The sequence below is a fragment of the Wyeomyia smithii genome, chromosome 3 (assembly GCF_029784165.1).
Source record: "Wyeomyia smithii strain HCP4-BCI-WySm-NY-G18 chromosome 3, ASM2978416v1, whole genome shotgun sequence".
Classification (NCBI taxonomy): Eukaryota; Metazoa; Arthropoda; class Insecta; order Diptera; family Culicidae; genus Wyeomyia; species Wyeomyia smithii.
The window spans coordinates 207,834,567-207,856,870 of NC_073696.1; the positions used below are offsets into that span (position 1 = coordinate 207,834,567).

A 22,304-nucleotide genomic window follows, 5' to 3' on the forward strand; every position below is an offset into this window, starting at 1 on the left:
AATGAAATATCAAAAGTATCAACTTTATCGAATATTCTGTATCGTAGCTCAAGTAAAATTTTTATATTGACGGGGGACTACGTCTATGTTTTCTATACTGGTATGCTTTCTGTAAAATTTGAAATGAAACTGGCAAATGTTGCGTCAGATTTCAAATGATAATAACAGCATAACCACATGATGGATAACAATAACCAATATGTGGCTGGATAGATAAAATGTTGGACATTTTTGTAATACGCTAGTTATCATTATTTTTTCATTGCACAGCGGTAAAACTCGATAAAAAGTTTCAAGAATAAATTCACGCGAATAATGAACCAATCACATGCGAGCATTCCTAGCACAGACGACGTGAATGGACACATCAATATAAAAAAAAAAAATGGTTGAGTCTCGCCCGAAATTGGCTGAGGTTAAACAACTTCGATTCACGCGAGGGTGTTTCGATTTCAGATATAAGACGTGTTTTGGGTAAGAATTCAAGAAAATCAAACTCTTCACACAATTACAGTTAAAAAACGTTCAGAATCCGAAACTCAGCCTTCAATCAACTCTTCAATTTAATAGTACTGATAGAGGAATAGAGAAAGCAGGGAAAATCTGCATGTCAACGATAATGTTGATAAATTCTAATAACCAATAATATCATGCTTGTCTAAACATGTGATAACATAAATATAAACCGATTGAAATCATTACTTCGCCTCATGTTTCATGGAACCGACTGTTTAGTATACAGTAAGGTTTTTTTTTTCACACGGTTTTTTACGCGGGTTGTTTTTCCTAATTACTCAAAAACGGTACAAGATATCGACCTCATTTCAATCACGTTTTCCTTTTAGGTCAAAGGTGATCAATGATCATATATCATATATATCCGTTTTCTAAAAAACTCAAAACTTTTTGTGTAGATACTGAAAATTAAAAATATTGCATTTTGGTCTCTAGATTGACCACTATCATATTCAAACGAAGTTCAAAGATTCCAGAACGGTTTTTTTCGTTATATTTGCAACTCGAAACAGTCTTCTTTTACGCGATTTCGATGGAGATTTAATTATGCTATTTTGAACACTTTTGATCAAATTTCGACGTTTATAGGTATGTTATATCATTGAATCGCACAAAAATACTAATCGTTTTTCAGCCTGCGAGAATACGGCAGCGGAGGACCAGATTTTGTTAAGTCGTCTTTTCTAGATATTTTTTTCGAATACTTTTTCTCTCGAATACTTTCATTAAAGGATGTGTTTAGAAAATGATTGACGTGTTCTTGAAAGGGACCGTACTGGAAAATCACATCAAATTCAAGATTGAAGGTATTTAAACATTCGAATAGAAACAAAAAATTCACCTCCCCTTTTTGGACTTTTTGATTAATAGAACAGTTTATGGAAAATCTCTGTTTTAGCACAATATTATCACACGTTTAACTTACGCAAAATCTCCAGCGAATCTGCTCCAATCCCCACAACACTACCACACTTGTGCAAATTATCTTCACAGCACGGTTGTGTTAGTAGTATGGTCACACTTAATTGCACTCCGAGTGTAGCTACACCGCGAAAACGAATTCGACATTAGCAAATGGTCAGAAATTTCACAAGCATTCACCGGCTCTTGCTTTTCTATAAATTTGTATACTTAGGAATTTACTATTTCGATATTATGCCGGTTACAGTGAATATCGAGGATAAAATGAAATAAATATAGTTTATGAGTTATAACCGTTGCAAAATTGTTCAATTCTTGTTGAGTAATTCATGGTAACCATGTCCATGAGATAAACTTTAAATGCATTGCAGGTTTTCCTTGGTTGCACGCGAATAGAAGTAGTGTATCGATGCAATGATAGGCGAGGAGAGACCAGCGGTGCTCCGCTTCACATATGCTGTACGGTACTGTTGCTTCACCAGCATGTTTTCTTTCAAGACATCAACTTTTATTACGCTCTAATAGTAGGTTTAGGAATTGTAGCCATAGGAATACTCACATGTGATATTGGTTGTTGTTATAAAAAAAATTTCGGAGTGTTATTTCAGAAAGGTGAAATTATCTACCCATTACGCCCACAGAATCATTCCAAATCAAACATGACAATAGAAAAATAAATAAACAGGGACCATCATTTTGGAGTTTCCCCATGTTGAAATCTGACAGAGAAAAAATTTTGTTTCTAGGTTCAGTTTTATAAATTGGTATTAATTATTGCTGATGATATGGTTGCCACTGGAGCTGCTTTTGGGGCTGCTGATATGCGGCAGCGACTGAAGTAACGGGAACTGCTTAGGCTGCTAGTGTTGCGGGGGCCCATTATTTAGAGATTGTTGGATATCTCTCACTATAGCAACCACTTCAATATGCCGTTGATATTGCTCTGCAGCTAGCTGGTCAAATTCACTTGGACGTGGCGCGGGAACCCACCGCCAGTGTCCTCGCGGGCCCCCGTGTCCGCCGCGCGAGCCGCTGTACTGCACATTGTCGTTCTGCATTATGTTATTAAAAATATGTATATTAAAATACACTATCATCAGTAAAAGTTGGTATTTGATCCCCCTCAGCCTGACTGATTCATGATTATAGGCTAGGGGCAAGACACTATCGATATATTGCGAAATACTTCCAATATTCGATATTAAAAAGTATTTATCGTTGCATTTTCAGGCACCCACCTACCTATACCATTACTCCTTGACAACACATTATTGTCCAAGTCTGTCGGAGTGATATAAATGTGACAGATAAACGATAAATATCAAAATATATCCACCATTATCGTATTATATTACCGAAATATCCCTTTTAACCTACGTTGGGATAACTTTTTTTTTTCTTCAATAATACCCACTTTGGATTGTTTTTTTTTTCCGGAGGGGATTTTACTTACTTTATTACTTATTACTTTTTTACATAGGGTTAACATTTTTTTATGCGATCCCTCCTCTCACCCCCACTCCAAGAAGCTCATATGGAGCCTTTTGGTAGTGGTCGCAACTGTTTTTTTTTATGTTATTTTCTATTACATACATTCTAGCCAATCTCCCAATCTTTTTGTTTGGAAATCGATATTTCCAGAACCGATTAAAATATTTGGCTGATACTTCTTTTCATTGTTGCTTGAACATTGAGGCATCGGAAAAACTCTTCACTTTTTGGTTCAACTATTTTCGTCTTAATGAAGTGCGATTTTCGTGGATATGACATTCCATAGTTTATTGTGATTTTATTGTTTAAATTCAAAGAATTATTATTGACACTATTTCGAACAAAGAATTTTTTTTATTTCTTTAAAATGTTGAGTCGGTTGAAAATAATATCGAGTGAAGAAATTCGTTGTTTTTCAGAAAAGTCTAATGATGAAGACATAAGTAGTAATAACAAATATGTTCCTGAAATCGCAAAAGAAAATGTCAAATCTGTTAAGTTTCATGGAAAAGATGAATTTAATGCGAGTTTGTTTAATATATATGAGTAAGGGTATTTCAAACAAAACGCGAATATGGGTATTAAAATTTTGACTGGGAAACTACCTCCTAAAATCCTTGTACAAGTTCGTGGATACGATCAATCGCGTTATTGTCTCCTAAAAGACACCAACATGATTGAATATGTCCGCGCACTTCTAAGGCGGTTTTCACGCCTCTTGCGATAAAAAATCTCCTGCAATAGCGGTTTACCATCAAAAATTTTTATTCGCCCAAACGATGTCTCTTAGTTTTTAAAACCGATCATTATTTAATTTTTTTTTTCTTCAGGGCTTGTAACTTTTGACCGAAAATGCTGCCGAAAATCCACGTCCACGTCGACAAACCCGCGACCACTGTCAAATCTCTTTCTTTTCTTTTTTAGTGACATCACCGTGCAATGATCTATAGGTAAGGAGATAGCGGGAGAAAAATGCTAATTCCACAAGCACAGACTAACAGACGTAACACTGAAAATTAGCTCTATTGCCACAAAAAACGTTCATTTCCAATTTCTAGTCAAATGCCAATCATCGCGAGACTACACCGTCTGTGACGCTGTCATGCAATATCATACATATTTTGTATAAACGAACTATCTTTGCAGCGATTTCGAACAGTTTTATTTCGTGATTTTGAATGGCAACGATAGAAAGTTCTTGAAAATCACGTTTTGCTTATAGCAAATTTCTTTATTCCACCAGCTCACCTCGTTTTGTCCTGGAAGCGCACTAACTGCTGTCAAAACCCTTCAACCCACCACCGCACGTGCTAAATTCGTAAGCAATTATCTGGCATCTCTTTCTTACTTGCGTCCTAAATGGCGATGACGTTTCATTACCCCTCACCAGTTTTGCCCGCACACAGTGGAATAAAGAAATTCGCTATTAGAAAACGCAGTTCTTTCAGACGACATAAAAAACTGGCAACCCAATTGTCTTGAATTTCTATGTTTACGACACAAGAACAAGTCAGTCATTTTACTTTAGAATGGGGTTCCAGTTATCGTATAAGCCATAGAAGTATTCTGGAGAAGCAGTTTCAAGGTGATCTAGATTAAATTTTTGGAACACCAAAAATTGCTGCATATTGCAATGCGCTAAAAATTACGGCCACTTCGGTCCTACTTTGTGATTCAGATAATATTTGAGTTTTAAAAAACATTCCTAAAGGTATTTATATTACATGCAGGCAAAATCACTTTTGTTGCTCACAAAATCCAAATTTTGCTTCACAAAATCCTTAAGTATGAGTGTTTTGAGAATTTTTAACCTCTTATTGTAAATAGCACTTAAAAGTAATAATTTTCGTTTGTTTTTATGAGCAATAATTCATATGAGAATCTAAGTAATAATAAGTTAGCGATTAGCGAAAGTTTCGCCAATATGGGTTAAGCACAGACTAACAGACGTAACACTGGAACCTAGCTCCATCGCCACAAAAAACGTTCGTTTCAAATTTTCAATCGAATAACAGTCATAGCGCGAAAACGTCGTCTGGGGCGCTGTCATGCAATCTCATACATGTTTTGTAATTTCCCATTTGACACATGCAGTAACGCTGGCGCTGATGTCGAAATACATGACGCAGCGCGAACACGACAGCAGATGGTGCTAGTGTTACTAACGTAAAGTATTGGAATCATCCAAACGATGATTTATTGAAAATTTGTTCGACGTGTTATGTCTGTTAGTCTGTGGGTTTAGTGTTTAGCCGCAGACAGACGTCCAAGCTGAGTTCCAAACTTGTGTAAAGTTTTTTTTAGTAGCAATCCGTAACCAGATAGCGCTACCAGTACCACCAGCATCGTACACCAGCGAAAAAAAAATGTACTGTGGCGATAAGGTCACCAGGCGGCGCTAGTGAACAAGTGATTTATAGCGCAATTTACTTTGAAAATTTACACGGAAATTTTGATCAATTTGATGACTCACAATCTTCTAGCATAATTTAGTGATAAATGACAATGCGAACTCATTGTAGATATTTTCATTGGTGTGCTTTATTAGAACTGTCGTTAAAGCAATATATCATTGATAATTGTAGAAGTGTTTTAATTTTAACAGTTTATATAGAAATATCTTCAAAATGTAACCCTCTAGTACCCAAGTTAATTTTCAGATGGACTTCGAAAAAATCACTATGAATCTTCATAAATATTTTTAAGTATTGATTGAAGCTTTTTGAAGCTTTAACTAAAGATCGTCTAGAGGCGACACTGGGCACTAGAGGGTTAATATATGTATTGATAATTTTTGCTAACAAATATCTGTTGATTTTTCTTCTTTCCAACACCCGCCGCCAGGGATACCAAATGTGCAGATTTGTCTGCAAACCGCAGATTTTTGGAGTCCGTGTGCAGATTTTTATTGATTTGCAGATATTTGCAGTTTTTCCACGGTTTGTGCAGATTTTTGTCAGAGTCTCCTTATATTTGCGCAGATTTTCTTAAAATGTGTGCAGTTTTTTACAGACTTTTGCCTGCGCAAGCGATTTTTTTTTGAGATGTTTTTCAGATTTCGAGCACATTTTTCCGGTTTGTCGAGCAGTTGCAGACATTTTTCCAAAACATCTGGCATCTCTGCCCGGTGCTAACTCTAGTGGCGTTGCAAACGGAAATGTAGCAACACACCTTGTTTATGTTTAGGTTTCCATTGCTAGGTTAGATACAAAATTGTGTTGAGCAAAGTTTTGTTACAATTTTAATTTAAAACCAGCTTTCACTCCCGTGTTTTTGAGGCTCAATACAATGGATAATCCAGCTGGGCCTTCCACGGCCCGAGGTAATCGTGGAGCAGGTGGTTCTCGTGGAACCCGGCGTCCGTTTCGCGGCCGTGGGTTCTGGCGACCATACAGCTTTCGTGGAGGAAATCATGGTCCCCCTCGTGAGAAACCTGTCGGCTACGGGATTCCGTCGATGTCAACAACGATGGGCGGTACTGAGGGAGCCGATGAGCATACGGTTAGCATATCTCAAGCCAAGCCGCTGTTTTCGATTATGTTGGAGAATGAAACCTGCGAGTATTCAGGATGGAAATTGTATCTGCCACAAGAAGGTAGGGAATCTCAATTCAGTATGTTTAACTAAATTGATATGTTCCACTCAAATTGATTTTAGACTATTGCAAAGGCTCAAGCACATTGAAAAAAATACAAGCAATGGAACAGCATTACGCTAAACATTCTAAGCAGTACGACTTACGCTCAATTCATGATGATTTTTGGTTCGAGTTAGACATTACGGTGGTAGAAGCGGATGCTGACGCTATGCGAAATTGGCCAAGCTTTCGGCAAGACATCGCTCACAATCCTGACCAAACTCTTGCAATTTGCGGTCTAGCAATGTACCAGAATGTTATAAAATATTTAAAACGAGAAGGATCGCAGTCACAGGAAGAATCCACTGCAGGAAACAAGCTTTTACTACAACCAATTCGTCCACGTATACTTGGTCACGGGCCGGAAGTACATTTGCGTCACATGAAGGTGAACAATTTCGGGAAACTGGTGGCCATTCGTGGAACTATTATTCGATCTGGTAGTTCGCAGATAATCAATACGTGGATGGCTTTCCGTTGCTCCCTTTGCCAGGGGCAACAAGTCATTCGCCAGACCGATGGTATTTTTGTGGTGCCAGCTTCTTGCCGCGAGGGTTGCAAAGCTCGCAGCAATTTTGTTCCATTGCGATCATCGCCTTTCACCCGAACCGAACCGATCCAATCGGTTCGACTGCAGGAATCAATGCTGGGAGCTCGCGCAGAACATGGTCAAGTGCCAAGAAGTATCGAAGTAGAGTTGACTCATGAAATGGTTGATTTCGTGTGTCCGGGTGACGACGTTACGATCACCGGAATTCTTAAGGGTCGTCCGCAAGAGGAAAATAGCGCCAAAGCTAAAAATACAGCCAGCATGTACAAGATGTACTTGCACGCGGTTGCAGTTCGTAGTAACAAAAATACTATAACTAGTTGGCACAAAGCAGGGGATTTTAGTGACCGGGATATGGAAGCCATCCGGACTATTCGCGCTGAGCCTTGTCCTTTTCGTTTGTTGGTACACTCGTTATGTCCAACGATTTATGGTCACGAAATGATTAAGGCGGGATTGCTGCTTGGTTTATTCGGAGGTTCGACCGGTGCCGGAAAGCGACGATCTGAGATCCATGTTTTGGTGGTTGGTGATCCTGGCATTGGTAAAAGTCAAATTCTGCAGTCTTGTGCCGATGTATCACCGCGAGGTATTTTTGTTTGTGGAAACAGTACTTCCAACGCTGGTTTAACGGTTTCGGTTCGTATGGAAAAAGGATCCGGAGGATCTTTGGAAGCTGGTGCTCTTGTGTTGGCCGACCAGGGCGTCTGTTGCATTGATGAGTTTGATAAAATGGCCGGTAATCATCAGTCTCTGTTGGAAGCGATGGAGCAACAGGTAGTGAGCGTGGCTAAAGCTGGTGTCATTTGTTCGCTGCCGGCACGAACGTGTATTTTAGCGGCTGCCAATCCCGCCGGAGGTCACTATGACAAGTCTAAAACGGTGACCGAGAATCTCAAAATGAAACCCGCTCTTCTGTCGCGATTCGATTTGGTTTTTATTCAACTGGATCGACATGACGCTCAATTGGACAATCTTGTGGCTGCCAACATTCATCGACTGCACGGTGTTAAAGGCGGTCAAGCTCCGCAAGCAGCGGCTTTTCAGGCCATTCTAACCGGTATGAGCGGCATTCAATCACAGGAACCAACCGCAGAAGCCACGCTGCAGGTACGGCTCAAGCTTCGTAGTGGTGAAAAAATGGATCTGCTGCCTCCGGAGTTGCAGCAGAAATATATTGGTAATTGTTTTTTCTTTATTAAATTTCAGTACAAAAATATAGTGGTTTTCTTCAATACAGCTTACGCGCGCAAAAACATAAACCCCAAACTTACAGAGGAAGCGGCACTCGCTATTCGTGATTTTTACGACGAGTTGCGTCGTGCCCAGGATGGTATGAACTCGCTTCCGGTGACAACGCGACAGCTGGAGGCACTGATTCGGCTTACACAAGCACGGGCTAGAATTGATCTGGAACCAGAGGCTACCCTCGAACACGCGAAGGATGTGATGGATATTCTGCGTTTCAGTATGCTTGACGTCTTTACCAACGACATTGGGGATTTGCAGCCCAGCCGGCTAATGAACGGTACTGGAACCAGCCAGGCCACTATGGTCAAGAAGTTCGTACAGTTGTTGCATAGCAAATCACGAGCACAGGGAAAAACTATTTTTTCGCTTGCCGAATTAAGAGATATGGCTGGAGGAACAGGTACAGAATTCAACCGTATTTTAGATGCGCTCAATTTGCAAGGGTTTCTGCTGAAGAAAGGTAAGGACTTGTATAAATTTATGACAGAATGAATTCGAGAAGAGTTCTGCTAAGAGACATCTAAGTACTTCGTACTTAGATGGTAATATTTTCGTTAAGGATGACTACGAATCTTTCAATAAAAAATGAAAACGATTATCCGCAGAAGTTATTAAATTTTTTTGTTACCTTCACAATTGTAAAAAAAAAATCTGCGCTGTTTTTTGAGGCTGTAAATTGTTTAAGGTGTTGAACACTTCAAGCGATTAAATAAAAAAGGCCCTAAAAATAACGAATAATTCGGATACAAAAACAATCATGCATTTAGTAGTATAAAAATATCTCTTATTTACAAAAAAATAAATCAAACATTACGCTAGAACAACTATGGTTAGCTAAAGTACGGAATTAGACATTTCGATTCACGATGTAGTATGTATTTACAGCCTTTGCTTAATTAGAATCGACTTTACCTAAACTACAAATCAGTAGGGGATCTTCTGTTCATAACTAGTACTCGAAATTACTTGAGCCAGTCCATTTGGTTTCACCATTTCGCATTTCGGTCTTGTGGAATGGTCACTGGGAATGCGTTTCATTTAATTCATCCTAGATTCTAAACAATTTGCATACGTACTATGTGTTTTTTTTTTTCTAATGTAACGTTCAACTGAGGTTATGCGGAAGACTGCTGGAAAATAGTTGATCCTTTTCATTGGTCTTCATGCTGGGACAAATTGAGGACGGATTTTAGTCTTAGATTTGATCAGAGCGACTCGGCGTATGTGATGCCTCACTTTCCTAGCTTATGTACAATGTAGAGCAAGGTCTAAAGAATAAAATAAATATACAGAAATTGCCTTTCGATGGCAGTCGATAAATAGATAAAATCGTTTCTCTTGTTGTCGAACTAGAATTTCTGGCGGTTCAAAAAGACAATTGCCGATGTTACAGATCTGTTAATGAAATTCGTATATTTAGTTATATGTAACGTAATTACTGTTTAAAAATGACTTACTCATTGTTTCCTGCTGAATTTCGACTTTATAGCTAGGGTTATCGTAGGAAACTTCGTTCTTACGCGGCGGAGTAATTGTGGCACTTTGTACTCGCCTTCTGGTGAGTATGAGAAGCAGTATCAGGGTGGACATCACAGCAAGGGATGCTATCACTGCCACGACCACTAGCGGTCCGTAATAATCACCCGGCAGGGCATCAGAGCCGGCTACCGATAACTTTCCTGGAAAAGAATCGAAGAACAATATAGTCTACCGTCAAAGTATGTAACAGACTTCACCTACCAGGTTTTCCAGGTATCGCTGGTCCACCGGGTTTCGTAATGAAGTTCACCACATTACTCTTTTTTATGCTTCCGTTCGTAAGGTACATCTCTAACCAAAGTCTGTACCGAGTGCCAGGTTTAAGATCCATTATAAGTGTTCCAGTGGTAGAATCGCGTTTAGCTACTTTGAAAACACTAAAAACCACAATGTTTTTTTATTATTTTAATCATCACTTTATCACTAGTTCAAACTTACCTCGAGTCCTCCTTACCGCTGTCACTCTGGTAAATGGCTCGATAGATATTGATGTATTTATCCTCCGGATATGGTACACCGGACCAGCTTACCTCGACACTGCCGGCCTTTATCTTGCTGACATTGACGACCACCTCGAATCCGTACATGTCGACTCGTTGAGCGGTAGTAAACTGTAACATCTCTCCTGCCCGCACTTCTTCACCATGGCCGGGGAAAGGAATGAAAAATATTCCCATTTCGTACCGAGTTTGGGGCTTCAGATTTTCTACCGTATATTCACTCAGCGCTCGATGAATCAGTGGAGTTGCGTCGTACACCATACCATCGATCTCTTTGTAGCGCAGTTGAATACCATCCACGTAGTCCAGTTCCTCGTCATCCAGCTTGCGCCAGGTTATCTTAGCCCAGGTCGAGTTGATATCATTCGCCCTCAGCACCGGATCTTGGATGATCTCTTTGAGGAAGTTGGTAGGATGACTCAAATGAGGATAGTGTAAATCGGTGTTGATCAGGGGCGGTGGGGTGATCACTCGATCGGAAGGCGTTCGAACGTTGTATATTTGACTAGATGGCTGCGAGCTTACGTCCCGCAGGACCAGCGTAATCTTGACCCGATATTCGGTGTTCGGGTCGAGACCGGGCAGTTCAAATTCCAGCTGAGAGGTGGCGATCAGATCGTCTGGCGGGGCGAACACTTGTGCCTGCCAGGTGGATGTGTCGTTGTTTCGCGTGCGGGTGTACCGCAGCTCGACTCGGCCGTGCAGTCCAACAAACACCTGCGGGACGATGAATATAACGCGCACCGTGTTCGGATCAATTGCGTCCAACGCTAGTACCTTCAAATCGGTCTGCAGGGAAGGAAAACCGAGGTTAGGACCTGAAAAAATGGAGACGAAGTCAGTTGATTCTCGCAGTACTGTAAAATAGGGATAATGATACAGGGAAAAAATAAATTGTATTGCTTGTCTTGTGTTTCGTTAACTAATAGTGGCAGAAATTCAGTGGTCGAACGCTCATCATTCGATCTTCAATTTTATTTAATAAAATTTTCACTTTTTTGACCGGTGAGAAAAGAAGAAATGTCTTCCAACTCGAAAATTTTCTGACTCCTCAAAAGTTGATTCTTCTAAGTTTTTTTTTGAGACAGCACCAAATCATGACGATTCATGCATTTCTAAGACATTTAAAAAATCGATATGGAAAATTCTACATAAACCTAACCTTCTTGAATCCCGGAGAATAACAATCCTCTTTTCGAGTTTGCGTCCCTGTCATTCGCTAACTTTTAAATACTTGGTTATCTTCCTATAATTACCACGAAAGGTAAACTTTATCGCTACTTTTTCTTGTCACCTACTTATTTCCATGCTACAAATGCGGTCGTCGGTGTTTCTTCCATGGGAAACAAGGTGTCCAGTATCAGCCGTATATTCTGGCGAAGGAATATCGAGAAAATATACTAGGTCAGACTACGCAGCAGAAGGCTGCTTGTCTATAAAAATGGAATTTCGTGACTATACACTAAAGTCGCTTTCACATGGGGGATACGTGCCGCGTAAAAAAACCGCGTAAGTTCCGGAATCCGCGTGAAACAAAAACCTCAAGGCACCCCCAAATCATGTCCGATTGAAATTTTGCACAGATGATTTTTTTGGATCAATAAACAAAATATAGAGTAGTTAGGGGCAAAAGTACGCACTTAATTGTTTTTGCAGCAGTGCTATTGCAAACAAGTATCATAAAATTCGGTTTTGTTTCCAAGCGGTACATGAACCTTTCGCCTTCAAAATGTATTACCAGAGTTTTTCGAATTTTGTTTGTAGCATGAGAATTTCACTTTTTAGAAAAAATACTCGGATGCGAACTTTTACCCAGCATGCCGGGCAAAAATACGCATTTTACGGGGCAAAAGTTCGCACTGTATGAACAGTGTATTTATTACTATGCTTGAAAAAGTTAATTGTTTTTCGCTGGTTTTGCACTGATTCTTTTTAGCTGCGTTAGAGCGGTGCCCCGAAATAATTTTCTTACTTCCGGAAATTCGGTTTTCTGGGGATATGTTTGGGAGTTTTGGTGATATATCCCAAAAATTGACCTTTCAGAAGAGATTCCACTGGGGCATCTGAAGGCCATAGAAACAAATTATTAAAATTTATTTTCGGAACCGGGGTGAAACACAAAGACCCGAAAACGACTCCAGATGCCATATTAGATTCCAAAAAAGCGACTTCCGGTTTCCGAAAAACAACCAAAAATGGTTTAATACCACCCAATACTGGTATTTTTGGAATCGAATTGATGCTCTGAGAGCAAAAATCAACTTCAGACGTTTTTTGAACTAAAGATGGTGACTTCCGGTTTGCGGTAAACAGTAAAAACGAACCAAATACCACCCCATATAAGTTATTTCGGAATCGATCTGATGCCAAGAAATCTGAATACGATCCCAGACGCCATCTTGAATTCCACGATAGTGACTTCCGGTTTCCGGAACACAACCTGAAATAGCCGAATACCAATATGAGTATTTCAGGGATCGGGATGATGCGCAGACACCAGAAATAAACTCCAAACGCGATTTTTAAATTCAAGATGGTGACTTCCGGTTTCTGGAAAACATCCAAAAATTGACCAAATACCATCGCAAATAAGTATGATGCCAAGAGGCCTGAATACGACACCAGACGAACCAGAAGTCACCATCTTGAATTTGCAAATGGCGTCTGAAGTCGATTTCCGGTCTCAGATCGTCATTTGATTTTAAGATATACACATATTGGGAGGTACTCGACCATTCTGGGTTGTTTCCTAGAAACCGGAAGTCGACATCTTGGGATCTAAAATGGCGTCTGGGGTCATTTAATGGTCTCAGAGCATCATCTCGATTCCGAAAATACTCATATTACCTAGTATTTGATCACATTTTGTTGTTTTCCATAAACCGGAAGTCGCCTTTTGGAATCAAAAATGGTGTCTGGGGTTGGTATCCAGTCTCTGGACATCATCTTGATTACGGAAATACTCATATTGGAGGGTATTAGACCATCTTAGGTTGCTTTCTAGAAACCGGAAGTCGCCATCTTGAAAATCAAAATGGCGTCTGGGCCATTTTCCGATCTGTGGACATCATCCCAGTTGCAAAAATAAATATTGGATGGTATTTGGCCTTGTATTTTTCATTGTTTCTTTGGCTTCTAGAAGCCCCTTTCTATTCTGGAAGGACCATTTTGAAAACATATCAACAAAACTATTAAAATGGTTGTAAGATTCCATTCAAAAAATCATGAAACCATAATATTCCTCAGTTTCGGAGCACATCCGCATATCACTAGTTAATTTGGAGTAATTTCTGTACAGAAACATCATTATTGAACTCATTTTTCATTACGGTTAATGGCACTTAGTGCGTACTTCTGCCCCGCGGTTCGCGTACTTTTGCCCCCAATGAGTTTTCCAACTGGTTTAAGTTTTATGACAAACATCAACTTATTTCCGGCGAAACAAATTCATACAAACCACAGTTATACAAGAGCTTTTTAGGCTCTGTTGTTTTCGAGTTTCTGTAGTTTCCGAATAGGTAAATCATAGTTCCCAAAACTAAAAAAAAATAGATCAAAACAGCTCAAAACACAACTTTCCTCATAGCTTCGCCCCATTTAAACGGAATCTTATGTGTTTACATGTGTGAATAACTGACGTTATAATACTGCAAATTCATACAATGTTGCCAGTTTATTTTGCTCGTATGCTTCGGAAAGGCCAATGCGTACTTTTACCCCGTGCGTATTTTTGCCCCTCACTACTCTACATGATCGGTTTTCGAAATTCGACATTATCCTTTTTGATGCCACCCTGATAATCACACCCTGTTTCTCGATAAATTTCTGGAATTCAACTTGCAGACTCACCATCTGTTCATGGATTTTAGGCCAACTTACGATACAGTTGAGAGAAATGAGTTATGGCGAGGTATGTTCGAACAGGATTTCCCAACAAAACTAATTAGGCTGATACCTGTTACCCTTGAAGGTTGAACTTTTAGTTCAACATCGGCCTTCGGACCTCTCAGGGGGAAAGCTGCGAGAATAGGGCTCATCATTAACTCTGCCAAAACAAACTTGCACTCTACAAAACACATCTCTGCCGTGGCCTTTTACGGCCATGAAGCATGGATGTTGAGAGAGGCCGATTGGCGAGCTCTTGGTGTTTGAGCGTAGGATTTTGCGTTCAATCCTTGGCGGTAGGGGTGTGCGAAACCGGCTTTTCTGGTGTCGAAACGAAACGAAACGAAATTAACCCTTAATTTCGGTTTCGCCAAATTAGTCGAAACGAAATCAAGGTGGATTTCGAGTTCTCGAGACGAAACGAAATTGGTCTCTAAATTTCGCGAAATTTCGCGAAATTTCGAAAAATAAAATAAATGTTTCTGAAACATAGCATTACAATGATTTGTAACGTTGGAGCGTACGCTAACGAAGTACCCTTCAGCAGCTGATCGCAAGGTGCTTACCTGGTCGACGAAGAGTAACGTAGGTATTCAGATATCGATAAACCGACAATGACGAGAAAATCAAAAATTTTAAAAACTAAAATCTTGATGCATTCATTTTCACAGATTATATTGCAGGTAATACTAACGCGATAGATACAAATAATCAAACTCGAAATGTCTTTGTAAATAATAATTTAATAAACTTCTGAACATAAGATTATTTAGTCCCTAGATAAGTAATGTCGCTAGTGTGCCCATTGTATTCGAGGCAAATCATGTTGCACAAAAGATCCCAAGCACTAGAGTCGATTTTTCGCGTTTCGACTTGGAAACTGCTTTGAGAATCATGATCTAGTAGACCTACCTCTATTTTGAGCCTTGTTATGGGCAAAAACTGCCAAAAGAAAAAGCAGACTACACTGAACCAAATTGCTTGCACATAAATGTGTTATCATTGCTTGACTTTAGCTTTTAACGATTGTATATCATTTAAGAACTGATTATCACCCTTTGCTTGCTGGATGAGCACATCGAAAGTGAAACGGTGTGAAACTGAATCGTTAAACAGTTCATGTTTGTATATGAATTCCCTAACCCATTCCCGGCGGAGCCATACGGCATCACCCGCCGGGAACATGAATGATTTTCTTTCACATATGCGCTTGAACTCATGCTGTAAATAGTCGACAACTATCACTGAAAATATAAATTATTAGTGAATTATTAGTGCATGGAGTATTTCATATGACTTTTTTAATTTCATCCGTCTGATACTTCTGAATAATAAATTTCTCTAATAAGGACTCGACGATTCCGTTCAGTGTAACGACGTTTGACGTTACGTCCCCAAGCAGATCAACTCTATACATAACCTGTAAAAATCCAGCGACGCCAGCGACATTACTTATCTAGGGACTAAATCATCTTATTTCTGAACTGATTTTTTTGGTTTGAATGCAACTATGTTTTAAATAGTAATCCTTCTTTCATAGCACTTTCATCATTCAAAATCCAAGTTATGTCCTAGAGCTCGAACTGGAAAACATGAGAGATGGTAGGTAGGTTTACAACCATTCCTGTGAGTTTTGATGTCCATAGCAAAGAAAACTTTTCCAAAGAGTTTTTTCCTATGCAAACGTAAAAGCGACGAATCCGATTAGCAATTCCTCGGCGGCCTTCTGATGCATTTTTGCATTCTCTAAAAGCAGCAAAATTCAGAGGAATGGTTAAAAAGCTGTAAAACCTTTGGAGGGCAACAATTTTGAGCTTTAGGGCAACTTTTTTTTCGCTTTTGTCGACCAGTGCTATTGAATTTTTTTTAACACCGTTTAGTCAGACTAGATTAAGTCTTTATCGATTCGAGGAAAACAAAATTTAAGTTAACTTTTCTGTAAATGTCCTAGTTTCAATATTTTTTGTCATTTTAGATTTGGCTTAAACTTTGCATAAACGTTTCTATAGGATGAGAAGCTAATTAAAATGCTATTTTGGAAGGATTATTGTGATTATAAATATTTTCAGAGTCAAAAGTTTTTTGATCAGTGTGACGTCTCTTGAAAAGTTTTAGATAGTAATTTTATCTTTCCGATAAAAAAACTCATTTCATTTTTTTTAATGTGAAAGAAACATTAAAATTAATATAAAAAAGCTTATTTTCAAAAATCTTTTTTTACATAAAAATTACAATAAAATTACCGAAGCGATGAAGAAATAAAAAAAAAGTTATATTTTTTCAAAAAAAAAAAAAAAATTACAACATGTTTATTTTTGGAAGGACAATATTTTTATCTACAACTTTGCCAAAGGCACTATGCCAATCAAACCAACTGTTTCGATTATAAAAATATTTTAATTACCCACAGAGTGCCCAATTGGAGAATAAATTATTTTTTCAGCTAAATCGGTTTGTTTGTATGGTTGTAGAAAATAATTTTGTCCTAAAAAAATATGCCCTGTGAGTTTCTGCGACACCAAAAATAATAAAATGCATTTGGGACCATTCCTAAACTACGTGGTCATATTTTGATCCCTTTTATACCCTCCTACTCCCCCGTGGTCTTTCGTGATCTTTTGTTTTGTGATCTTATTCTGCAAATATATGTACAATATATGTTTTTCATACTTTAAATTTTATGTTTTTCATACTTTAAATTTAAAAAAAAATGAAGGTTTAAGAAAACTGATTATTAGTTATTTCGCAAATTGTAAATAGAATTTTCAGTAATATCATTTTCTCAAAACCAAAATAACAAATACATAATGGTTGTTTAATTTTTAATAATATTTCATTGTCCTTAAAAAATATACTAATTTCCTTACCTGAAAGTAATTTAAAATTAACTATTCTGTTGAGCATATTCGAAATGATTTTTAATTTGTTGTTGAGTATCAAAATAAATAAAATTTGTTTAAGCAGTTTGATCATCTACGATAAATTTTTCGCTTATAGTTATGGTAAATTGTATACTCATCTAGGAATCATTTAGAAAAATAATTAGTTGATAATAAGTGAAACCTTACTTTTAGTGATTTTCAGGTATCGGATTTGTAACTTAGTTTTTTTAATAACTAACAAAGTTTTTGAATGTCGAACAAAATATAAACATCTTTCTTTCTTCCTTCAGTTTACGAACATCCAGGTCTTATATATTGTTTTTAAGACCAAAACGTTGATTTTTTTTACCGGTCGTTGAGTATTGAAATATACTTCCAGAAAAAATGTCATAAATCCCGATGCATTGCAAAATAGAACTATTATTCTAAAGAAGTAAATGCCATATAAGGCAAAGCCTGTTTAAAACAAAAAAAAATCGGATAAATTTGAAATATGTTTCAAAAATTTGATTACAGTTAATTGCTGACAACTCTCAAACTTTCCGTGACACTTATCAATTATCAAGTCGTGTCAAATAAAAAATTGCGAAAGCTTCGTCTTGACTTAGTAGCAACAATAAATTATAAGTCAGAAAAAAGACTACGTGGTCTATTCGTTAACCCCCACACCCCCCGCGTGATTTTTCGTGGTCTTTTGATAACTTTGAAAAACACATTTAAATACACTACGGTGTGCGAAGAGGAGTCCTCTAACACAGAGAAATCCGAAAAAACGCTTGAAATTTTCACAAGTCGAGTAGCATAGAACATTTGGCCTGTAAGATAGAGCTTCAGAGCTTTAGTTTTGACAGAAATTGCTATGCCCTCCTAAACGAAACACTAAAAGTTACCTCTTTAACCTTGTGGGCTGCAAATATAACCACATTTTGATGTACGTAAAAGATGCGTAAAATTTATTCCTACAAACAAATTACTAGATACCTTGTAGCGCATTTGGACGTCTTCATATTCCTCGAATATGACTTCAGTGATGACATGAATTTTATGCTCTGCGTGAATAAAAAATACCGCATGATGTTACGGTTTTGTCTTTAAAAACAAAAATTACCGGCTGAGAGTTTATTCTTCTATGACTGACTTAGTATACCAGATATCTGTTGAGATATATTCAATTTAATTTATAGTCGCAATGAGCACAAACCAAAATAATTTAATAATGTGCGTCGGGAATTTGGTCCGAAATTTCGCGAAATTTCGTAATCGTCGAAATTGGAAGTTTAATTTCGCGAAATTTTAGGCGGAATTTAGCGAAATTCAACGAAATTTTTCGGCAATTTCGCGAAACCGAAATTTCGCGAAATTTCGGGAAATTTCGAGTTTTGCGAAATTATACGAAATCATTCGAAATCTCGCACAGCCTTACTTGGCGGTAAATTAGAAAATGATCTTTTACGCAGACGCATGAACCATGAAGTGTCCCAGGCATAAAAATCGGCGGATATAGTCAAGCGGATAAAACACGGCAGGTTGCAGTGGGCTGGGCATGTAACCAGAATACCGGAAGAACGACCAGCGTAGACTATATTTAGCAGAAATCCCGATAGAGGGCGTCGACTTCTAGGTAGACTCCGCACTCGTTGGATATGTGCTGTCGACGAAGATGCCCGCGAAACAGGTGCTAGGGGAGATCGAAGAATGCCCAAGACCAAAGGACATGGCGACGTATTCTGGATTCGATGATCGGTAAAAAGTAAGGTTAGTAAATATGAAATGAACTATTTTATAATGGTACTTATTACGGGAGTCACTACACGGTGAATTGAATTTCACTCTCACGCTCATTATCCTTTTATAGACCTAATTCCAGATTCCATCTAAAGTTAGGTGAAGTGAAAATGAAAATAGGACAAGTGAAATAAGTGAGAAAGTCCCAGAAAGTCGATTGAGCTGAAATTGTGTATAAAGACATTTTTCGAGAAGATAAAACTTCTTGCGCCCTATCGCTAACCGAAATTCGAAGGTCAATTTTTTCCCTTACGTTCCATTGGTCGCAGCCCAAAAAATTGTAAGTCCCATGGACTAACATTTGAAAGGGTTTGAAGCATTTAAACCTTTTTCTTATAAATTGACATATCTAAATAATAAAGAGCGATAGAGAATCATTGTCAATAGATAACTTCTAAAAAATTATATGAAATTTTATTTAAAAATATTAAAAAATTGAATTTCAGGTCCTACACTGAAAAAATATTCAAAAAAATAAAAAGTGATTTTAAAAATCTCGGTTATTTGAGATTTTTTTTAAATGAAGGTTTTGAGATAGACAATTTAGTTACCTAAAGCTCTTCAGAACAAATCACAGTGCAAACTCTTAAAGAAAAAAAGTTTTTCTAACAAAAACTTTTTCGTGTACTATGTACCCAACAGCAAAAAAACTGCCAAAAACATACTTAATTAATTCATATCTCGATGGTTTCTTCACGGATTTTCAACCTTTGGGTACCAATGAATAAATCCTAGCTTATTGTTAACATATAAATCTAAAAGAAACAAGATGTCAGTAAAAGTTATAAACATTGCAAGAATGCACATTTCGACACACACTCCTGAAATTCGGGATATTTCCGGTGTCCGTTGGTCCCGTCAAATTTTCTAGTAAATTTTGGAAACTAGAATAGTTTTCCAGTAAAATGAAACCGGTTTCATCAAAATTGATTTATTTTTCGTGAAGTTGTGACTATTTAAAGATTTATAAAATTTTGCCTGTCTCAATCATTTTGTCTACCCCTGTATCAAATTCATTGCTCCAATGTGTACATTACAAGCTAAGGAATAAAAACATATGCTTTTTTGGCACAATATCACACCGGCAGACGGTATAAAAAAGGCGGCTCGATAAGGCAAAAATAATCTCTTACTTTTTGTTGGATACATGGACACATGCTGAATCACAATGTTGTAATGTCGTGATATTTTTTTCTCTGTGTGGACTCATCACTGCGACCAGAGACATTTGATCGATTGTGATATTGCCCACGCGTTTTCTGTACTCCGCACTTCATATTATTGGCAGTATTCACTATTGAAGTAAATAGTGTTTTCCAGCTTTTTCATTTATATCCGTGCTACTGTGTGAGAATTTACCCTTTCGTTTCAAGGTGACTGTCTACTATACCGAGCCTCTTTCTATCCTACCAATATCGCCAAATTACAGTGGTGGGCACCATTCCGCTGATTCGCCAATTCGCTAATTAACGACGCTAAAATTCAGTGAGCGATTTAACGGTTTCGCTAATTTTTGAGCTGGTTAGCGAAACTGTTAGCGTCGCTAAAATTTTGGATTTCGAAACGCTAATCGCTAATTCGCTAAATTTTGTAGAGAAGCGACAATAGAAATATTTAGAAAAACTGTGGATTGCTGATGTCGTACGAAAATTGATTCGAATGATAAACATACTTTGCTGCGAAAGTTACTTCTGTCAGTTTTTTTACCCCAGAATGGAGTTCCAGCTATCGTACAAGCCACAGGAGCATTTTGAAGAACAAGCACAAGGTCTAGATTAAATTTTCGGTACACCAAGAACTTTGGTAAATTGCAATGCGCTTGAAATTATGACAACTTTGGTTCTACTTTTTCGATTCGGATAATAATTAAACTTTTATGAAAACATTCTTGTTTTTACAAAATCAAATATGAATACCGTTTCGTGAACCTCTTATTGTAAATACTTAGCTTTAAAAAGTAATTGCTTTCGTTTGTTTAACCAAAACCTAAATTAATCCACCTAGCGGTCAGACCCAGCCTTTCTCATTTAAACTTATTATTTGTAAAAATAGATTAACATGAACGCTTCAATCCAATAAATGTATATTCACTCTTAAGGTTCTAAAAAATTGATGTTGTAATCTATACATATAAAAATGCAGTCCGGTATGTCTGTCTGTCTGATTCATATAGGCTCGAAAACTACCGAACCGATCGACGTGAAAATTTGTATGTAGGGGTTTTTGGTGCCGATAAAAGTTTCTATGATAGTTTGAGACCCCTCCTTCTTCTGAAAGGGAGGGGTCCCATACAAATGAAACACAAATTTCTGCACATCTCGAGAACTAATCAACTAAATGGAACCAAATTTGGCAGGTAAATGTTTTTAGTGGTAAAAAATATGTTCATAATGTTTTGACACCCCTACAAATTTCTGCACAAATTTCTGCACATCTCGCGAACTAAATACCTCCCAAAATGGGTATTTCCGGTGTATTGATGCCAAATCTGCTGAAAATGACCGAATACCACCCAATATGAATATATTCAGAATTAAGGCGATGTACAGAAGCCAAAAGCCGAGGATGTTGTCATTTCGATAAAACCAATCATTTCAAACGATTTGTTATTTGACTTTGATCATATCCTATGGCCGATTCGTCGTGCATTTGCAGACTTTAAACACATCGCAAGGAATCAATATCAATTAATTTGGAACGTTCAAATAGTACAACACCACATATAAATTATGTTGAGGCCACATATATCGATCAAAGCGAGTATAGTTTCAAATAGTCTTTGAATTTTTTTTCTTTCCATAACATTTGAGCCACATATCAAATTGTTATGAAGTTTGTTATTTGTAAGTTTGAGAGATGACTCGTTCGTATGACACTAGTTATGTTCAAATAAGTCATGTAATCTTTGAGATAATAGACTTTCGTTGTTTTATTAACAATTTAATACATAACGGTTGCTTAAGTTCGATTATAATCAAATAAAATGGGAACGTATAAGGCAGCCAAATTTTGAAACCACATGTTCAATCATAATTCATCAGGTAACGCTTAACTAGTCCGCTCATCTGATAATAATATTGATCAAATCGGTTGTGTAGTTTCTGAGATAATGAAGTTTCGTGATTTTCACATTTCGGTACATTACAGACGAAGTTACAGTTCGATTACAGTAAAATTCAATAGGGTGTTATGAGGCAACTAGACTTTTCATTTGACACTAATTTTGTGGAAATCGGGTCAGCCATATCTGAGAAAATTGAGTGAGTCCAAGTAGTCTTCGGAATATGTTCCTATTCATAGCTGGATTTCACAATTTTAAACATAACAGGCAAAGTAATAGTCCGATT

At 37.7% G+C, this 22,304-nt stretch overlaps 2 protein-coding genes across 6 annotated transcripts in view; one reads left to right on the forward strand and one right to left on the reverse strand.

Moving 5' to 3' along the window:
* Positions 1 to 6,023: 6,023 nt before the first annotated feature.
* LOC129727578 (DNA helicase MCM8) lies at positions 6,024 to 9,174 on the forward strand. Of its 2 annotated transcripts, XM_055685548.1 has the most exons (4): positions 6,024 to 6,128; positions 6,185 to 6,523; positions 6,586 to 8,295; positions 8,356 to 9,174. In XM_055685548.1, the coding sequence occupies exons 1-4, from the start codon at positions 6,107 to 6,109 to the stop codon at positions 8,856 to 8,858; spliced, it is 2,574 nt and encodes an 857-aa protein (XP_055541523.1). In that variant the 5' UTR covers positions 6,024 to 6,106; the 3' UTR covers positions 8,859 to 9,174. The 2 variants fall into 2 exon arrangements, with proteins under 2 accessions (XP_055541523.1, XP_055541524.1); XM_055685549.1 differs by having other exon boundaries at positions 6,062 to 6,523.
* Positions 9,129 to 22,304, reverse strand: part of LOC129727577 (putative epidermal cell surface receptor) — a 127,654-nt gene continuing 114,478 nt past the window's right edge. For all 4 annotated transcript variants that reach the window (XM_055685547.1, XM_055685546.1, XM_055685544.1 and 1 more), the window contains 4 exons: positions 10,344 to 11,223; positions 10,107 to 10,282; positions 9,824 to 10,045; positions 9,129 to 9,761 (listed from right to left, as the gene is read on the reverse strand). In XM_055685547.1, coding sequence (XP_055541522.1) covers positions 9,754 to 9,761; positions 9,824 to 10,045; positions 10,107 to 10,282; positions 10,344 to 11,223 — 1,286 coding nt within the window. In that variant the 3' untranslated portion in view covers positions 9,129 to 9,753. The remainder of the gene's footprint in view (positions 9,762 to 9,823; positions 10,046 to 10,106; positions 10,283 to 10,343; positions 11,224 to 22,304) is intronic.

Excerpts from the sequence above, each read along its gene's own strand:
- LOC129727578 (XM_055685548.1), top strand. The coding sequence starts at position 6,107 with ATGTTTAGGTTTCCATTGCTAG. Across the intron at positions 6,129-6,184 it reads GTTTAGGTTTCCATTGCTAG|CTTTCACTCCCGTGTTTTTG; the intron begins GTTAGATACAAA and ends ATTTAAAACCAG. Across the intron at positions 6,524-6,585 it reads ATTGTATCTGCCACAAGAAG|ACTATTGCAAAGGCTCAAGC; the intron begins GTAGGGAATCTC and ends AATTGATTTTAG.